The 13,852-nt window shown below is 38.6% G+C and overlaps 1 protein-coding gene across 3 annotated transcripts in view; it reads right to left on the bottom strand.

Moving 5' to 3' along the window:
• Positions 1-13,852, bottom strand: part of MCTP2 (multiple C2 and transmembrane domain containing 2) — a 193,866-nt gene that overhangs the window by 131,310 nt on the left and 48,704 nt on the right. For 2 of the 3 annotated variants that reach the window (XM_008048190.2, XM_008048192.2), the window contains exons 8-9: positions 9,753-9,917; positions 7,457-7,587 (exon numbers count right to left, since the gene is read on the bottom strand). In XM_008048190.2, the coding sequence (XP_008046381.1) occupies positions 7,457-7,587; positions 9,753-9,917 (296 nt within the window). Of the gene's footprint in view, positions 1-7,456; positions 7,588-9,752; positions 10,124-13,852 lie in introns of those variants that run through there. The other variant, XM_008048193.2, reaches the window with a different exon arrangement.

The following is a 13,852-nucleotide window of genomic DNA, read 5'->3' as shown; positions in this document are numbered from 1 at the left end:
GGATTAGAAATAATGCATAGGTAGGCAATAATATAATTTTTTCTTGAGGTATTCAAAATGGACATGACATTAATTCTAAAAAGTAATCTAATCATGTTGTGGGCAATATTAATATAGTTAAAATACTTTGCAAGCTCTCCTAGTGACTTTACATGCACAACTTACTGAAACAGAGCAGTTAGCTATCTCAAACAAAAGCTGAGCCACATACCAGATGAAATGCAGAGTAAATATTGGGTTTATTCCCTCAGAAATTGCATATTTTCACAAACTTTTCAGTCATTTCTACTCTCTGTGAATGTGTTACACTTATGTCACTTTTTAATTTTAAAGATGTGGGGTACAATTCAGGGCTAGGAATACAAATGTTCATTATGCAGGTGCCCTTGTGGATGAGGTGTGCCCCGGCTCCCCTTGTAAGTTTCCCACTATGCCAATCCCACCCCTGTCCTCCCCTGGCAGTTTCCACTCATGTCATTTTTAAAGATTATTTTGTTAGCCAGGAAGGAACACTTTCATGCAAAATAGCCATGGCCAGATTAGATATCAGAGCCTCATAAGCAACAGGTTGAGGATTCGGCATCAGCAAAATGGACTCTATATCCTTTATTAGCTAATAAGTGAATTCAGTCAAATAGTCACTTTTACTTTCGCAGTGACTTGAAAGAACAGATTAAATTGCTACATCAGCATCATGTCAATCAAAATTAAAAACTGGTCTTTTAGCACATGGGTTATAACCCAGCTTCTTAAGGGTTCTTGACCCACCATGTGAATTGATGTCTTAAGAATTAATTTAAAGCTACCCGATTAGCTCCTCTATAAAGATCGATTTCTATAAACTTTCTGTATCTCTTCTACTCACCTAGCGTCCCCATTTATTCTTATGCTCAAGAGGAAAGAGGGAAAGATGGATGGAAGAAGAAATGTATCACATACAAAACCACCTTCTTCAGGCCTGTTTTAACCTATCTCATCCTCAGTCTACATAAAGCTTGAAGGAGAACTAGAAGCTCTGGAAATTAGCCAGAGACTGAAATAATTATTTGCATTAGCCCCATGCTAGGAAGGGTCTACTGTGTTATCAGCAAAAGGAGCAGAATACAGACATACATATACATATGTATATGTGTGTGTGTGTGTGTGTGTGTGTGTGTGTGTATGTACTTTTTTTTTAAATAAAAAGGCCATTTTTTTTTCTGAATTGTAGATACATTTACCACTCTATCCAACATTCTGAAAGAGAGGTATCAAATGAGCAAAATGGCCTTTTGTGGCATTTCTTAGGTTCAAGCAAAGATACATGCACTAGAATCTAAAATCTTCAAGATATTAACATTCTAGAATATATCTATCAAAGACATCTTTAATATGAAAAATCTTGAAAGGAGAATCCAGACTTCTTTTTTTTCCCATTTTCCATTGGTGTACCAGAGTCTTCTCTGAGAAAATACTAAATAATTTGGTTTGTATCTTACATCTTTCTAGTTTCCACTAACAAATTGCAAAACTTCTGCTCTTTTTCAGGACTTTCTGTCATCTCTTTAGCTATCTGTTATGGGCAGGGTATGGGATTATCTCATACCTAGACAATTATTTTTTTCTGTGAAGGCCAAAACGTAAATATTTTTGGTTTGTGGGCCATACAGTTTCTGTTGCAACTACTCAACTCTGCCCTTGTAGCAGGAGAGCAGTTATAGACAAATAACTGATTGTTTCCCAGTAAAACTTAATTTACAAAAATAGGCAGCCATCCGGATTTGACCCATGGGTCCTGGTTTGCCAGTCTCTGACCTACAGAAATGCCAATAATTTAGCATTTCTTGGGGGTGAAAAACACCAAGAAAAGCTTTTTTTTTTTTTAACTTACAAGGTTGGTTGCAGATTACACAAACACAATGATGAAAGTATCCAAGGTATTACCCTAAGAATAATTTCTTAAAAATAGATTTGTTTGTTTTTTTGAGCTGGCATCTCACTCTGTTGCCCAGGCTAGAGTGCAGAGGCATGATCACAGCTCACTGCAGCCTCCAACTCGGGCTCACGCGATCCTCCTGCGTCAGCCTCCTGAGTAGCTGGGACTTCAGGCATGTGCCACCATGCCGGGCTAATTTCCTTTTTCATATTACTTTCCATAGAGACGAGGTCTCACTATGTTGCCTAGGCTGGTCTTGAACTCCTGGGCTCAAGTGATCCTCCTGTCTTGACTTCCCAAAGTGCTGGGATTACAGGCATGAACCACTGTACCTGGCCAATTTTCAAAAAAAAAATTTTTTTCAACTCACTCACCACAACCCAAGAAACTCTGGCCAAAGAGAGCCAATGATTTGTTTGTTAATAAAAACTGATAAAGCAATAAAATATATAAAGTTGTTCTGTCTAAAAGAAACAAGATAGAAAATGCACACTCAGAGCATCTATATAAGAAACTCAATTAATGAACATTAAACAGGTCTGTTCCTGTGGGATCATGTGTGACTTCACATGCAAGGGACTAACCATGTTAGGACAGTCATTCAGAAGGTACAACACACTGGCCCTTAGGTGACTAGGACATCAAAAGAGCCCTTTAACATCAGCTCTTAGAAAATTCAGTCCATAGGAGCTCCACTGTGATAACAAGATTTACATCATGGAAATAATAATAGCCAAGTCACTGTTGTATTTATGTCTAGAGAGGAGCCGCCGTCATTCATTTGTGGGAGGTGGAACACAATGGCTTTGTAACTCCGCGTCTACCTTTTTCTCTAGTCTCATCACGTAACATCACACATCTTGTCAACCCTGTCAAGGTTCTCAGAGAGAATGTGCTCTCTCTCTTCTCTAGGCCTTTGCCGGTGTTGTGCTGTCTTCCTGGAAAGCTCTTCGTCTCATCTCCTTGTTAGGCTAACTACCATTCACCTACAGTTCTCAGTTAGACTTCTGGTCTTCTAGGAAGCCATCCACTTTCACCCTCTGCCCAAGTTGGTTTTCATGATGCCAGGACCCACAGCCCTCACTCCGCTGCCTGCTTGCTGGTAATAGCCCAAGACTCATCAGCGCCCAAGGACAGCAACCTTTTCTGTATACTTGACTGAATCCTCTGCATTTTGCAGCCTAGCCAACAAACAATGCACAAACGAATGCCAGTGGCATAATGAAACTCATAAAGTAAAAATCAAAAAACCCAAATTATAAAGTCAGCTTTAGTTGACTGACTAAATCTTCTGCAGTGTCTATTTCTTCCCCTATGTAAGAAAGGAATTGAAATAATTATATTTACTAGGTGCCTCCCAGATTAAATATTCCATAGTTCTACTGACCTGAAGAAAACAGAAACCAAATTACTTTTTTGTTTCCTTTCCCGCATAGGAATATATTAAAGCTATCCTCTAGCCCACAGGCAGTTAATGTGCTGATTTAGCATTGTTTCTGACCTCCCATTCTTGTCTTTCTCCATTAATCCTGCAGCATTTTAATGTTTTAATTCAGCACATAATTTTACCCTATCAGTCAGCCAAACCTGCTCAAGTTTTACTTGCCATGATAGCTTTTAACCTTTTATTCATTACCATAATTCTATGTTTTATATTACAGACTGGTCAGCTTTTAACTTAAAGGCAAGGGGCAGAAAAGAGTGCTAGAGTTTTAAAAGCTGTAAATCTCAGAGGCTAAGGAAGCAGGGGAACAGGAGGAAAACGGCGAATGTGTCAAGCCTGGCTGTAAAAGCAGATCAACGACGTGGGGTGCAATTTGTCCAGAGAAATACTCCAGCCCAGATTTTTCACTGCCTCAGAGCCACTAATAAACTGGTAGAATGTCAGAGCCACTTTACAAGGCACCATCTGGGACTGAGGAGGGACTCAGGGGCAGGCTAGTCAAAATGTGCTTGTGGATTCTCATTCTTACCCTTTTCAAACTAAATTAAGTCTAGAATACCCCATAACAAGTTAATCTCCAGAATCACCTTGAAATGTAAAATAGACTTAAGAAATTGATATGATTACTTTGAAATGGCTCACATTGAAATAATGTAAATTCATACTCTTGACATTTTGTTTAAAAGTTGGATCAGGTTAAACTTAGCTTTATGTCTTACTCTTCCTAAAAGCTCCGTGTCCCTGTCTAAGATCAGATGCTGTCTTTGTTTCTTTTGCCCATGAGCAAACACCAGGGTAAGTAGGCAACACGGTCTCAGGTAATGCTGGATCTTATACAATCACCTTCATCTCACCAGCCCCAATCTCTTCCGGAGTTACTTGAGGCTCTGCAGGAGCCTAAAGTAGACAGACTATGGCTCAAGGGAAGTTGACAAATTCTACATGACTCAGTAGAGCTTGGGGGAGGCTGTCTGCTGGGTAGGGCCTTGGTTTAACCATCGCTGAGCTAACAGCCTACCAAGGTCAACGTGATTTCTCCTCACTTAACCAACCATTGCTACCGCCTTGTCATTCATGGCTACAGAATCCCAGTATTATTCAGGCGAATCTATATTGCTCAATCCTTCCATCAATGGATGTGATCTTGACATGTCCTAGAAGAGGGTCACTGCTCCCTTCTACCAAGAAAACAAAAACAAAAACAAAAATCTATTGTTTGGGAAAAAAAATGCTGAATTTTACTAGTCACATTTCATGGACTTAAACGGCATAATTTTCGTTTCAACTTTGTGGGAATCTACAGTTGCCATGCAGAAAAATCTCAAAATTAATTATAATAATACCTACCATTTGAGAGCTCAAAAAAGTAAAGAATGTCAAATCAACATTGTTACTGTTAGCCATGATGACACTGCAATGAGAGTAGTGAACCCATTTTACAGAGAGAGAGCCAGACTCCACAAGAAATCTGCACTTCAAGTCACACAGCTGGCAAACGTTGTGGGTACCAGCAAGACCCGGATATGTGATCCCCAAACTGGGGTTCTTTTCCTCCCACTGAACTGCCTACAATGGGAAGCTTCCCTCAAGAGAATTTCCACAGAAAGGCCACCTAGAGCTTTAACTCTGATGTTAAGTTATGAACATCAAGGTGTTATCCAAATAAATTACGAGGCAAGCCTTAGGAAGCAGCTAGGATTCATTCACACTGTTGGAGAGCCTTCTGATACAAAAAAGTATCCCAACAGGGGAAAGATAAAATAGCTGAGACTCAGAATGAAGACCACAATGAAAAGAAAATGTGAAAAAAGTTGAAATATTTTAAAAATAACTAATAACAAGGAACCATAAATAACACATTAGTGATGTGCACATGCTGGCACAGTCTTTCCTTTAAGTGTGAGAAGTGTCCACATTTTAGAGTAGTTTTGCCCACCTGCAAGTTCGCTGCAGGGTAAGGCAGCAGAATCAGCTCCCAAGAGATACTTTTGTTATCTTTTGTACTACAGGAGAGGAAAAAGGAAAAGGATACCAAAAAAAAATTCTTTAAAACCCATGAAGAGGAAGAACAGAATGACCACTAAAACAGGTACACATCTTGGTTACAAACAGGAAATAGTTAAAATAATAAATGAACACCCATATGACAAACCATGGACTACAAGGGACATCTTAAATCATATTTTGTCTCTGTGAAGAAACCCAGCACTCATTTAGAAAAGCGTTTCCTATTAAGTGAAGGAAACATGACAGCACAATGACATGTGAAATGCAAGGGCATTATTCTTTGCACCTACTAAAATAACACACTGACCATTCATCATATAAGGCCCAAATTCCCACTGTTCAGATAACACTTTGGGACACAGAGTCCTCTGCATTTGCGTAACTTATCTTTGCTCCCCAGGCTAGCACATAGTTTCAGATCCTCCTACCATTAATCTGGGGGGGTGGGCGCGGCCCTGGTATGTCACAGTGGTGGCAGTGTCAGAGGTACTGAGAAGTATCCGAGGTGTCTCAGTTACCTTGTGTGGGTGGAGGAGGGAGAGAAGGAGAGACAAGGCCACACCAGTAATTTGACAGGCCATGGCTGTGAAATGCTGGACCACAGGAAGACTTCCTGCGTGTGATGGAGAGCAAGTGTACATACAATTGTCTGAGTGTTTGGGGAAAGTTACTGCCATCAGGCAGCTGAGAGCCAGGCTTGCTAAACATCCTGCAGTATGTTTCCGGCAACAGTGTACCCCTACTAGGAAACATGGAAGAAATGGAGGAATGTTCCACCGGTACTGAACTACCCACCCATCTATCTCAGGACACTGAAGTGGGATGAGGTGATGGTGTCGAGCAGACAGATGGTGTGCTAAGTATCATACATAGAAAAAGCACTGCACGAGGTATGGGGTCAACTGGGTCTCATTCCATTTCTGCCTCTAAAGTCCTTGCTATGGAAAAACATTTCACCTCCCTGGGCCTCTGCATTTTCTCCTCTATAAAATGAAGAGACTATACTAGATAAGTGATTTTCAACCTTTTACTTTCAGTGATAAGACCCTTCCTTCAAATGGAAACCCAATATAGAGCACAGGCAAAGGTTGAGATGCTCTGGCCGCAGAGAAGAGGTGATAGGAGGCCCTCCCATCCTCCAAGGGGTGACCCCAGGGCATCCTCTTAATCCAAGTTCCAGGTTGAGAAGAGATGATCGTCAGCTGTTGGAATCGCTTTAAACATTTGTGTTCTAAATGTAATATTTGTCTATAAATTTTATTGATATGAGATGAACAAAAGGCAGTGGTTTGATGGAAAAAAAACTTGGTCTTTGAAAACAGAATCCCGATTCTTAGACTCATTGTTCTTAAGGCTGTGGCCAAGTCATGTGCAAAAGTTTTTGAGCTCCACTGTCTCATCTATAAAATAAGCATGATGTTACTAACTCACAAGGCTATTCTAAAGATCAGAGATGACCTGAGCTTCTGCCAGCATTAGCTTCGTGCTTGTTATGAACTAGTCACAGTCCATGTACTGCCTCATGTCATGGTATTCTTCACTATAACCCTAGGAAGAAGCTATAATATGTATATTATTGTTGTTATGTATGGGCGATGTCTCAATTAAGTTGGGAAGATTCAAAGCAAGAACTAAATAAAAGATATTTGGCCGCAAAAGATTCCATTATAGTTTGCTACAAACTACACTGAGAACACTGGAGAGTTTCCATCATGGGGGACACCTAGCCTTATATTTTTAAAAACGTATCTGATATTTCACTGAGTAACAAAACCAAAATTATAGGGGATATTAATGTATATAAGCATGCCCCAAATAGTCTGAGATGGCACGATAGCTTTCTTTGGAGAATTCCTGACACACGCTATTTTGTTTTGTTTTAATCAATAGAAGAACAGTGACCAATCAAAAAAAATAAAAACAAAACCAAAAGCAAACATTTCCCTCATTAGATTTGGCCATCTGGTTTACCAATATCTCCTTGGGAGATATGAGCTAGTACCCTCAGCCCTAACAGATAAAGACAGTCTCCCAAAACCAGCCCCATGCAGAAACAAGCTCCCATCCCTGGGAAAGCAGAGGGAACTCACGTGTCCAGACGTTCCTCATGCTTTTTGCTGTCCTTTCCCCACACTTCAATGTCCAAAATGCCCATCCTGTCAGAGAAGTAGTGAAAGTCAAACTGTTCCTGCCACTGCGGATTTGCACTCTTACACAGTGTCTAGAAAACATGCAGTTATAATATTTATTTTCTTAAAATGTCATTCATTTCTACAGAACTACACATTAATTTCAATTCTAAAATGCAGGCAATCATGAAGCTGCACCTCACCCATCATGAAGTCAAACTTTCCTTTATGGAATGAAAAGAGCTTGGAGAGTTTAGAAATTGGCAAAACATTACTACTCTTTTAGTTGGCCCCCAGATTCAATAACTTATCCACAAACAATATTAAAAACAGTAATACTGTTACCTTCCAAAAGACCATAAATTAGATAAATTCATGCACATACACATATACACAGTGAACATATATCAATAGATGCTTTGTAACTGTTCTCTCTTACAGAAGATAACCCTAATTGGTTAATCAAATGCAAGCAACATTTTTGTTGGCAATTCAGTGCTGCTTAAGAACTATATAAATTAATAGTTTGAGGACTTAATTAACATCTGTCAGACGCATTAAATAAGAAACCCATAACTTGTACATCGCCACCTATTTTTAAATCTGAAATTACTGAATCTAGTCACTAGAGTTTGAGGAAGGCTAGAAAATTTCACTGCAGCCAAACCTAAAAATTAACAAGAGTGGTTTTCTGTGTTCTCTAAAAGGGATTTCAAACCGCTTATTTGGTTCATTGGCAGGATTTTCATTTTTGTTTCATTTACATAGTGATTCAATTTGTGGATAAAAAGTGAGCAAAAATGTTAGTCCCTGAGGATCAGGCTCAAAGGGTACAGTATCAGCTATTAAATCCTAGCACCAACTCTTCCTGCATGAGAAAAACATGGGCATCTCAGACCTCAGCTGTAGCCAATGTCACGTAAAATCATTTAAACTGTTTTTCACATCAGGCTTAATATATCAGATCACAGAATTTAGAAACCAAGGGGAGGGAGGAACCTATTAAACCACAAATTAAATGCAGTATTCCCCAAAGGGGAATGCAGCAGTTATTGGACTAATTCTATACTTCACCTTAGTCCAAAGGCCTAAGTGTGCTTAGTGATGAATAATTTTTCCATAAATCCTTAGCCTGACCCTGGCCGGCTAAAGAAATCTTAGTAGAGAGTTGTGGTTACCCTGGATACACTCACTGTAAGGTACAGCCTGAAATTACCTGGTTAAAATAATTATCTGCATATTTCTGTCATAACTTGCCCCCAATTTTTCACATTTTTTAATAAACTGTTCTTCAACATGAGCCTCAATTCTCTACTCCTTTGTGCTGGGGTAAATGACATCTAATATTTGATTTTGCACTGAAAATTGTGCAGCGCAGACAACCTCTTGCCTCCCTAAATCATTTTCCAACTTGTCTGTTTCTCAATGTCCTCGATGCTGGAAAGCCTGAACTGCAAATATCCTTGGGTCTATTTTCAAGACCTTCCACTGATTTTTTTTTTTCCTATGTGGCTTTTGGCAAGTGATTTAACTTTCAAGTACCCAGCTCCCTCAATCCATAAAACATAGGAAATATTCCTGTCTGACAGTTATGTAAAACTAATTAATTACCATGGTCTGGAGACTAAGATTTTTGAAATAAAATCCACACCAAATTACTAAGATTAAAAATTAAATGGAATTTGGATAGGTAGAGTAACACAAGTTATTTTTAAAAACAACTTAAAATGCCTTTTTTTTGCTTAGAACAAATCACTTGTAATACTTTATTTTTTTAAATCACAGCAAAATACAGCAGCACTAGATATCTATTTTTGCTGCTAAGGCTAGCAAGTAAGAGGAACAATGGGTATATAATTTTGAAGTTGTGTTTAGTTATCTCAAAAATTTTAATAAAAATATCATGTATTACCTATTTTACTTTTGTAGTATTTTGAAAATATTTGGTTATACTTTTCCCGCATTCTATGAAACATAGTTTGCTTATTTTCAAAATGAAAATAAATCATGCATTCAAATCTCTGATTTAACAAGCTTTCTCTGGCTCCAAGAAAATAAATTATACTAAGCCATCAAAACAATACCCATATTAATTGACGGCATCTATACAATTAGTTTGTATTCTGGGATTCCCCTTAATATAATTAGGAGGACTAAACATAAATTACTTCTATTGTTAAATTTAGAGTGAAAAAACAAGTTTTTATATTTTTATTCTTTAAGATACTGTTCTTCTTACAGAATTAATAGAACTTACCTTACTTTTATACCTCTGATCTCCCAGTTTTAACTGGACAAACATCTCTGTCATGCTTCCTCCTGAGACATTCTTCCCTTCCAACAGAGTTATACTTATAATCCCGTTCCAGAGTTGGTTTTTTCTCAAGGACTCTGAGAGCCGTAGGCTGCGTATCAAAGAGGACTAAAGCAAAAATAAAGATGAAAGACATATAAACTTGCTGATAATTCTTAACAGTTACTTTGTGATCACAGGAATTCTAGCTTTCAATATTTGATTATAAAAATCACTCCCTGCCTGGTAAAAAGTGTTATTCTTCATTGGTTTCGCAAACCTGCAATCACAGTTATGTGCATTCCTTCTCAAGCTTTGGACTTGGAATAATATAGCGAAGGATGAATATAAGCAATGCTTTGATTTGGCACTGGCCTGTACTCCCACCCAGATGTGCTCTTTGGTAGAGAATCTTAAACTGGGCCTTCAGCTATTTTAATAGTGCAAAAGGAAGAAAAGCATTTTGGGAAACAGAGATATAAGAACAAGGCATTGCTTTGCAGGGAAACAAAATACCTCTGGGCATTTAGAAATGACGACTTTGAATTTATCCTTCACATTTGAATCTGTCCCCACTTCCTTTTCTTCCTTGGTCTACTCAAGCCCTATACCACTGTGAGATTCACAACTCCAAATACAGCCTGTAGTGGCCTAGACAGCCAAATGAGCTTTGCAGATCTGACCGTGGTGCAGAGAGGGAGTCTTTTGAAATACACCTCACAGACTCTGGGACCCAGTAGGAGTTCAGTAACTGTTAACTTTTTTTTCCTTTCCTAAATTATATTACTCACATACACTCATATACACCTTATAGAATAAAGGCAAACATCCTCTGTTATTAAATTATAAAGAGAATAGCCACACTTTATTTATTTTTAATTTCCATTATATAAACCTGCAAACTTACAGAAGGTAAAGAGAATAGTATAATACATCTCCAAGTACTTAGTCACCAGAGTCAATGTTTTGCCAATCTTATTTCACTTATCCCTTTATTATTTTTTTCTGGCTGAAATAATTTAAAGCAAAATTTATATTTGCTTTTATACAACCATTATGCCATGATCACACTTAACAAAATTAACTAAAATGTATTCAATACCATTAAATACCCTGGGAATATCCAGGCATATTCACATTTCCCTGATGGTCTCAACCACATATCTTTACGGTTCATTCCTTTGAGTTAGGATCCCCTTGTGCTCCACATGCTGCATGTAGCTGGTGGAGTTCATTTACGTTGTCCGTTCGATAAGTGAAATGGCACAAGCACAGCCTTCTTTATTTGAACAAGAGAAATAAATGGGCTGAAGAATGTAAATGGCGCTGAGCATCATAGTAAAGCAATGAATTTCTAACTATATATTCATTCTTGTCATCCACTCACTATATCTTCCAGATCATTTCGACACCAATTTGCTCGGACACCAGTTAGTCATAATTTATCACAACAAATGGTATGTCAGGACTGTATTAATTATATACCAGCTTACATCATCAAACCCACATCATACCACCAACCTTAATAAATGATGCAACAATGCCACACCAGGCATTTGTTGATCATTTATGGCAACCTTAAACAAAATTCATTTAAGAAAATATATATTCTCAAACTCCATAACAATGTTGCTCTTCTCTAGAAACACACACACGTGGGGGGGGGGGCGCGTTGCGGAGAGAGAGAGAGAGATTTTTTTTGGAGGTGCTGAGATAAAGCAGGGCAAATGTAGAAAGAATTTAAAATAGAAAACAATGTTCAACAGTGAAGTCTTACAAAATAGTTAAAATTAAGTGATGTTATATTTGTTAAAAACAACACACACCATCACAATATATAGACAGACATGTATATGTACAGGTGTAGATATTTATAGATATCTATAGATGTAGATATACCTAACACATTTTATTGCCTATTAAGTACATGGGCTGAAAACTTCCACTTTTAAAACAAAAATGAGATTTTGATTCATGTATCCTGCTACAATTCCTCCTTTTATTTTTTTTCCTTCTTAAAGTTTGACTTGCCAACCAACAAGCTAAAGCATGACCTGTCCCACGGCCATGCTTCAAAGTTCCGACAGATATATTCCTCCCCAAACACTGCAACTATTTCAAAATCCTTTTTATAAAAAAAAAGGAGTAATGTCCACAAAGGATCAAAGGGCATCCTACAGTCTGGCAACTGCCTAAGAAAAATGGAAGCACTTCCATGAAATATGCCCTAAAATAATTTTGTGGCTTGGTATGTCCTAATTTCAAATTGGATGTTTATCTTGGAAAGGCTTCTATCTAACTTGTCCATAAAACAGCCCCACTTAGCTCTATGAGCTCTGTGAAAATGGAATCCAAAGCTGGTTATTAAGGGGGCCTAGAGATCGGTTCCATATGGCGGAACAGCATGGGAGGGCAAAGCTGAGGCCCGTATCAGGCGCGGCTTGGCTGGAGCTCCTGATCTATCCACGGACACTCGTTGCATTACACTATAACATCTGGATTATTGCTTGTAATGTCCCTGGGAAATATCCACTTTCCATCAAAGCTTTTATCTATCTCAGTCGGACTTTGAACATTTTAGTATTTAACGCAGTCATGTTTGATCTGATGGACTTGCTCTTAGCTGTCGAAGATTTCCTCCCCCTCCTAAAGGCAGAGTAAAAGATTTATTGCAGAGTTCATAGATAGAAAAGGGCACAAGACCTTTATTCTACTTATTTCATCCTAACTATTTCTGCAAAACCTTCTATAAGGTTATCTCCCAAATAAATTTTCATCTGTGAGCCACACATTCTGGGGGGTATGCGTGTGCTTTAAAGAAGTTTCTTAATTACTTTAACATTTCTCTTCTACCCTTGACAGGCTTGATGAGGCTTGGGAGCAGAGCGTCTGCCATTGGGGGCAGGACCTGGACCATCCTATGCCTGCTCTCTTGAAGAGCTGGGCTCTCAAAATCTTTTGTGCTCTTCAAACACTCTCTTCTTCCCCAACGATAAATCGACTCATCTGCACTCACTCAGTTAGCTGAATAGCTTAGGTTTTCATGTCTGTGCCTGAGTCCATAAGTGAAATTTGTCATCTTAATGCAGCCTGGAATGTGAAAGGCAAGAAGGAAATGACCCATCAAAGGGGAAGCCCACCCCACCTGAACTGAAACAAACACCAGGAGATAGCACAAAGTTTCTAGGTCCTGACCCTAATTCCTCAGCAGACGTAACGGATAAAATATAGTGCTTCAGGGTTTTGTTATTTCTCTCCTTCCTCCCAAAGGATCAGAACCTTTTACTATTTCTACATTGATTCATTCATCTCCTCTTTCTTCCTCAGTCCACAGCATCAAATCCCCACCACTCATTCACCAAAAACAGAGAAGATGACGTCCATCCATCTAAAGCACACATATTAGTTATTAACAGTGAAAACATGGTGTGACATTCAACATAGAAACATTGGCTTTTGAAAAGGTGAAACGGCTTTGAAAATATTAATTTAATTCTGGATCACAGCAATTACAGAACCAAGATTGAAATAATACACAGTGGACTCAAATAGGTGGGGAATCCTCAGAAGTTTCTGATCTAGGAATAGACTCTCAAATAGTGAACAGACGGTCATTCCTGGGGCATATAAAATGGATTAGATTTGGTGACATGCACTATTAGAGGATTTTGGCCTAGGGGCATGCTAGGAGACAGTGACATGAATTCCAGTGTCTAGTTTCCTTGGCATGGCTGCAAAAAAAACCCCAGGGATGAGGGACAAGTCACCTCAGTGCCTCCTATGTGTCCTGAGCCAGGAAGAGTGGCAGAGAGGTCGGAAGGAAAGAAATCCTGAATGGAGTCAGGAGCTGGGGCACCAGCCTGAAACCATCAAAAGCAAGGTTACATTCAGCTATGCTGCAATCCAGAACTGTCTATGCTGACCAATACCCATGGGGTAATTATCCAAAATACTCTCTTGAATATAAGAAAATTCCAAAAAGGGGAAGCAGTAAGAAAAAGTACTGATGGAGCATATTTATCAAGTGCCAAACACCATAAGCATAATTTATATATCATCTCAGT

The sequence above is a fragment of the Carlito syrichta genome, unplaced genomic scaffold (genome assembly GCF_000164805.1).
Source record: "Carlito syrichta isolate Samal-C Ts95f unplaced genomic scaffold, Tarsius_syrichta-2.0.1 Scaffold120869, whole genome shotgun sequence".
Classification (NCBI taxonomy): domain Eukaryota; kingdom Metazoa; phylum Chordata; class Mammalia; order Primates; family Tarsiidae; genus Carlito; species Carlito syrichta.
This window is presented reverse-complemented; position numbering and strand designations above follow the sequence as displayed.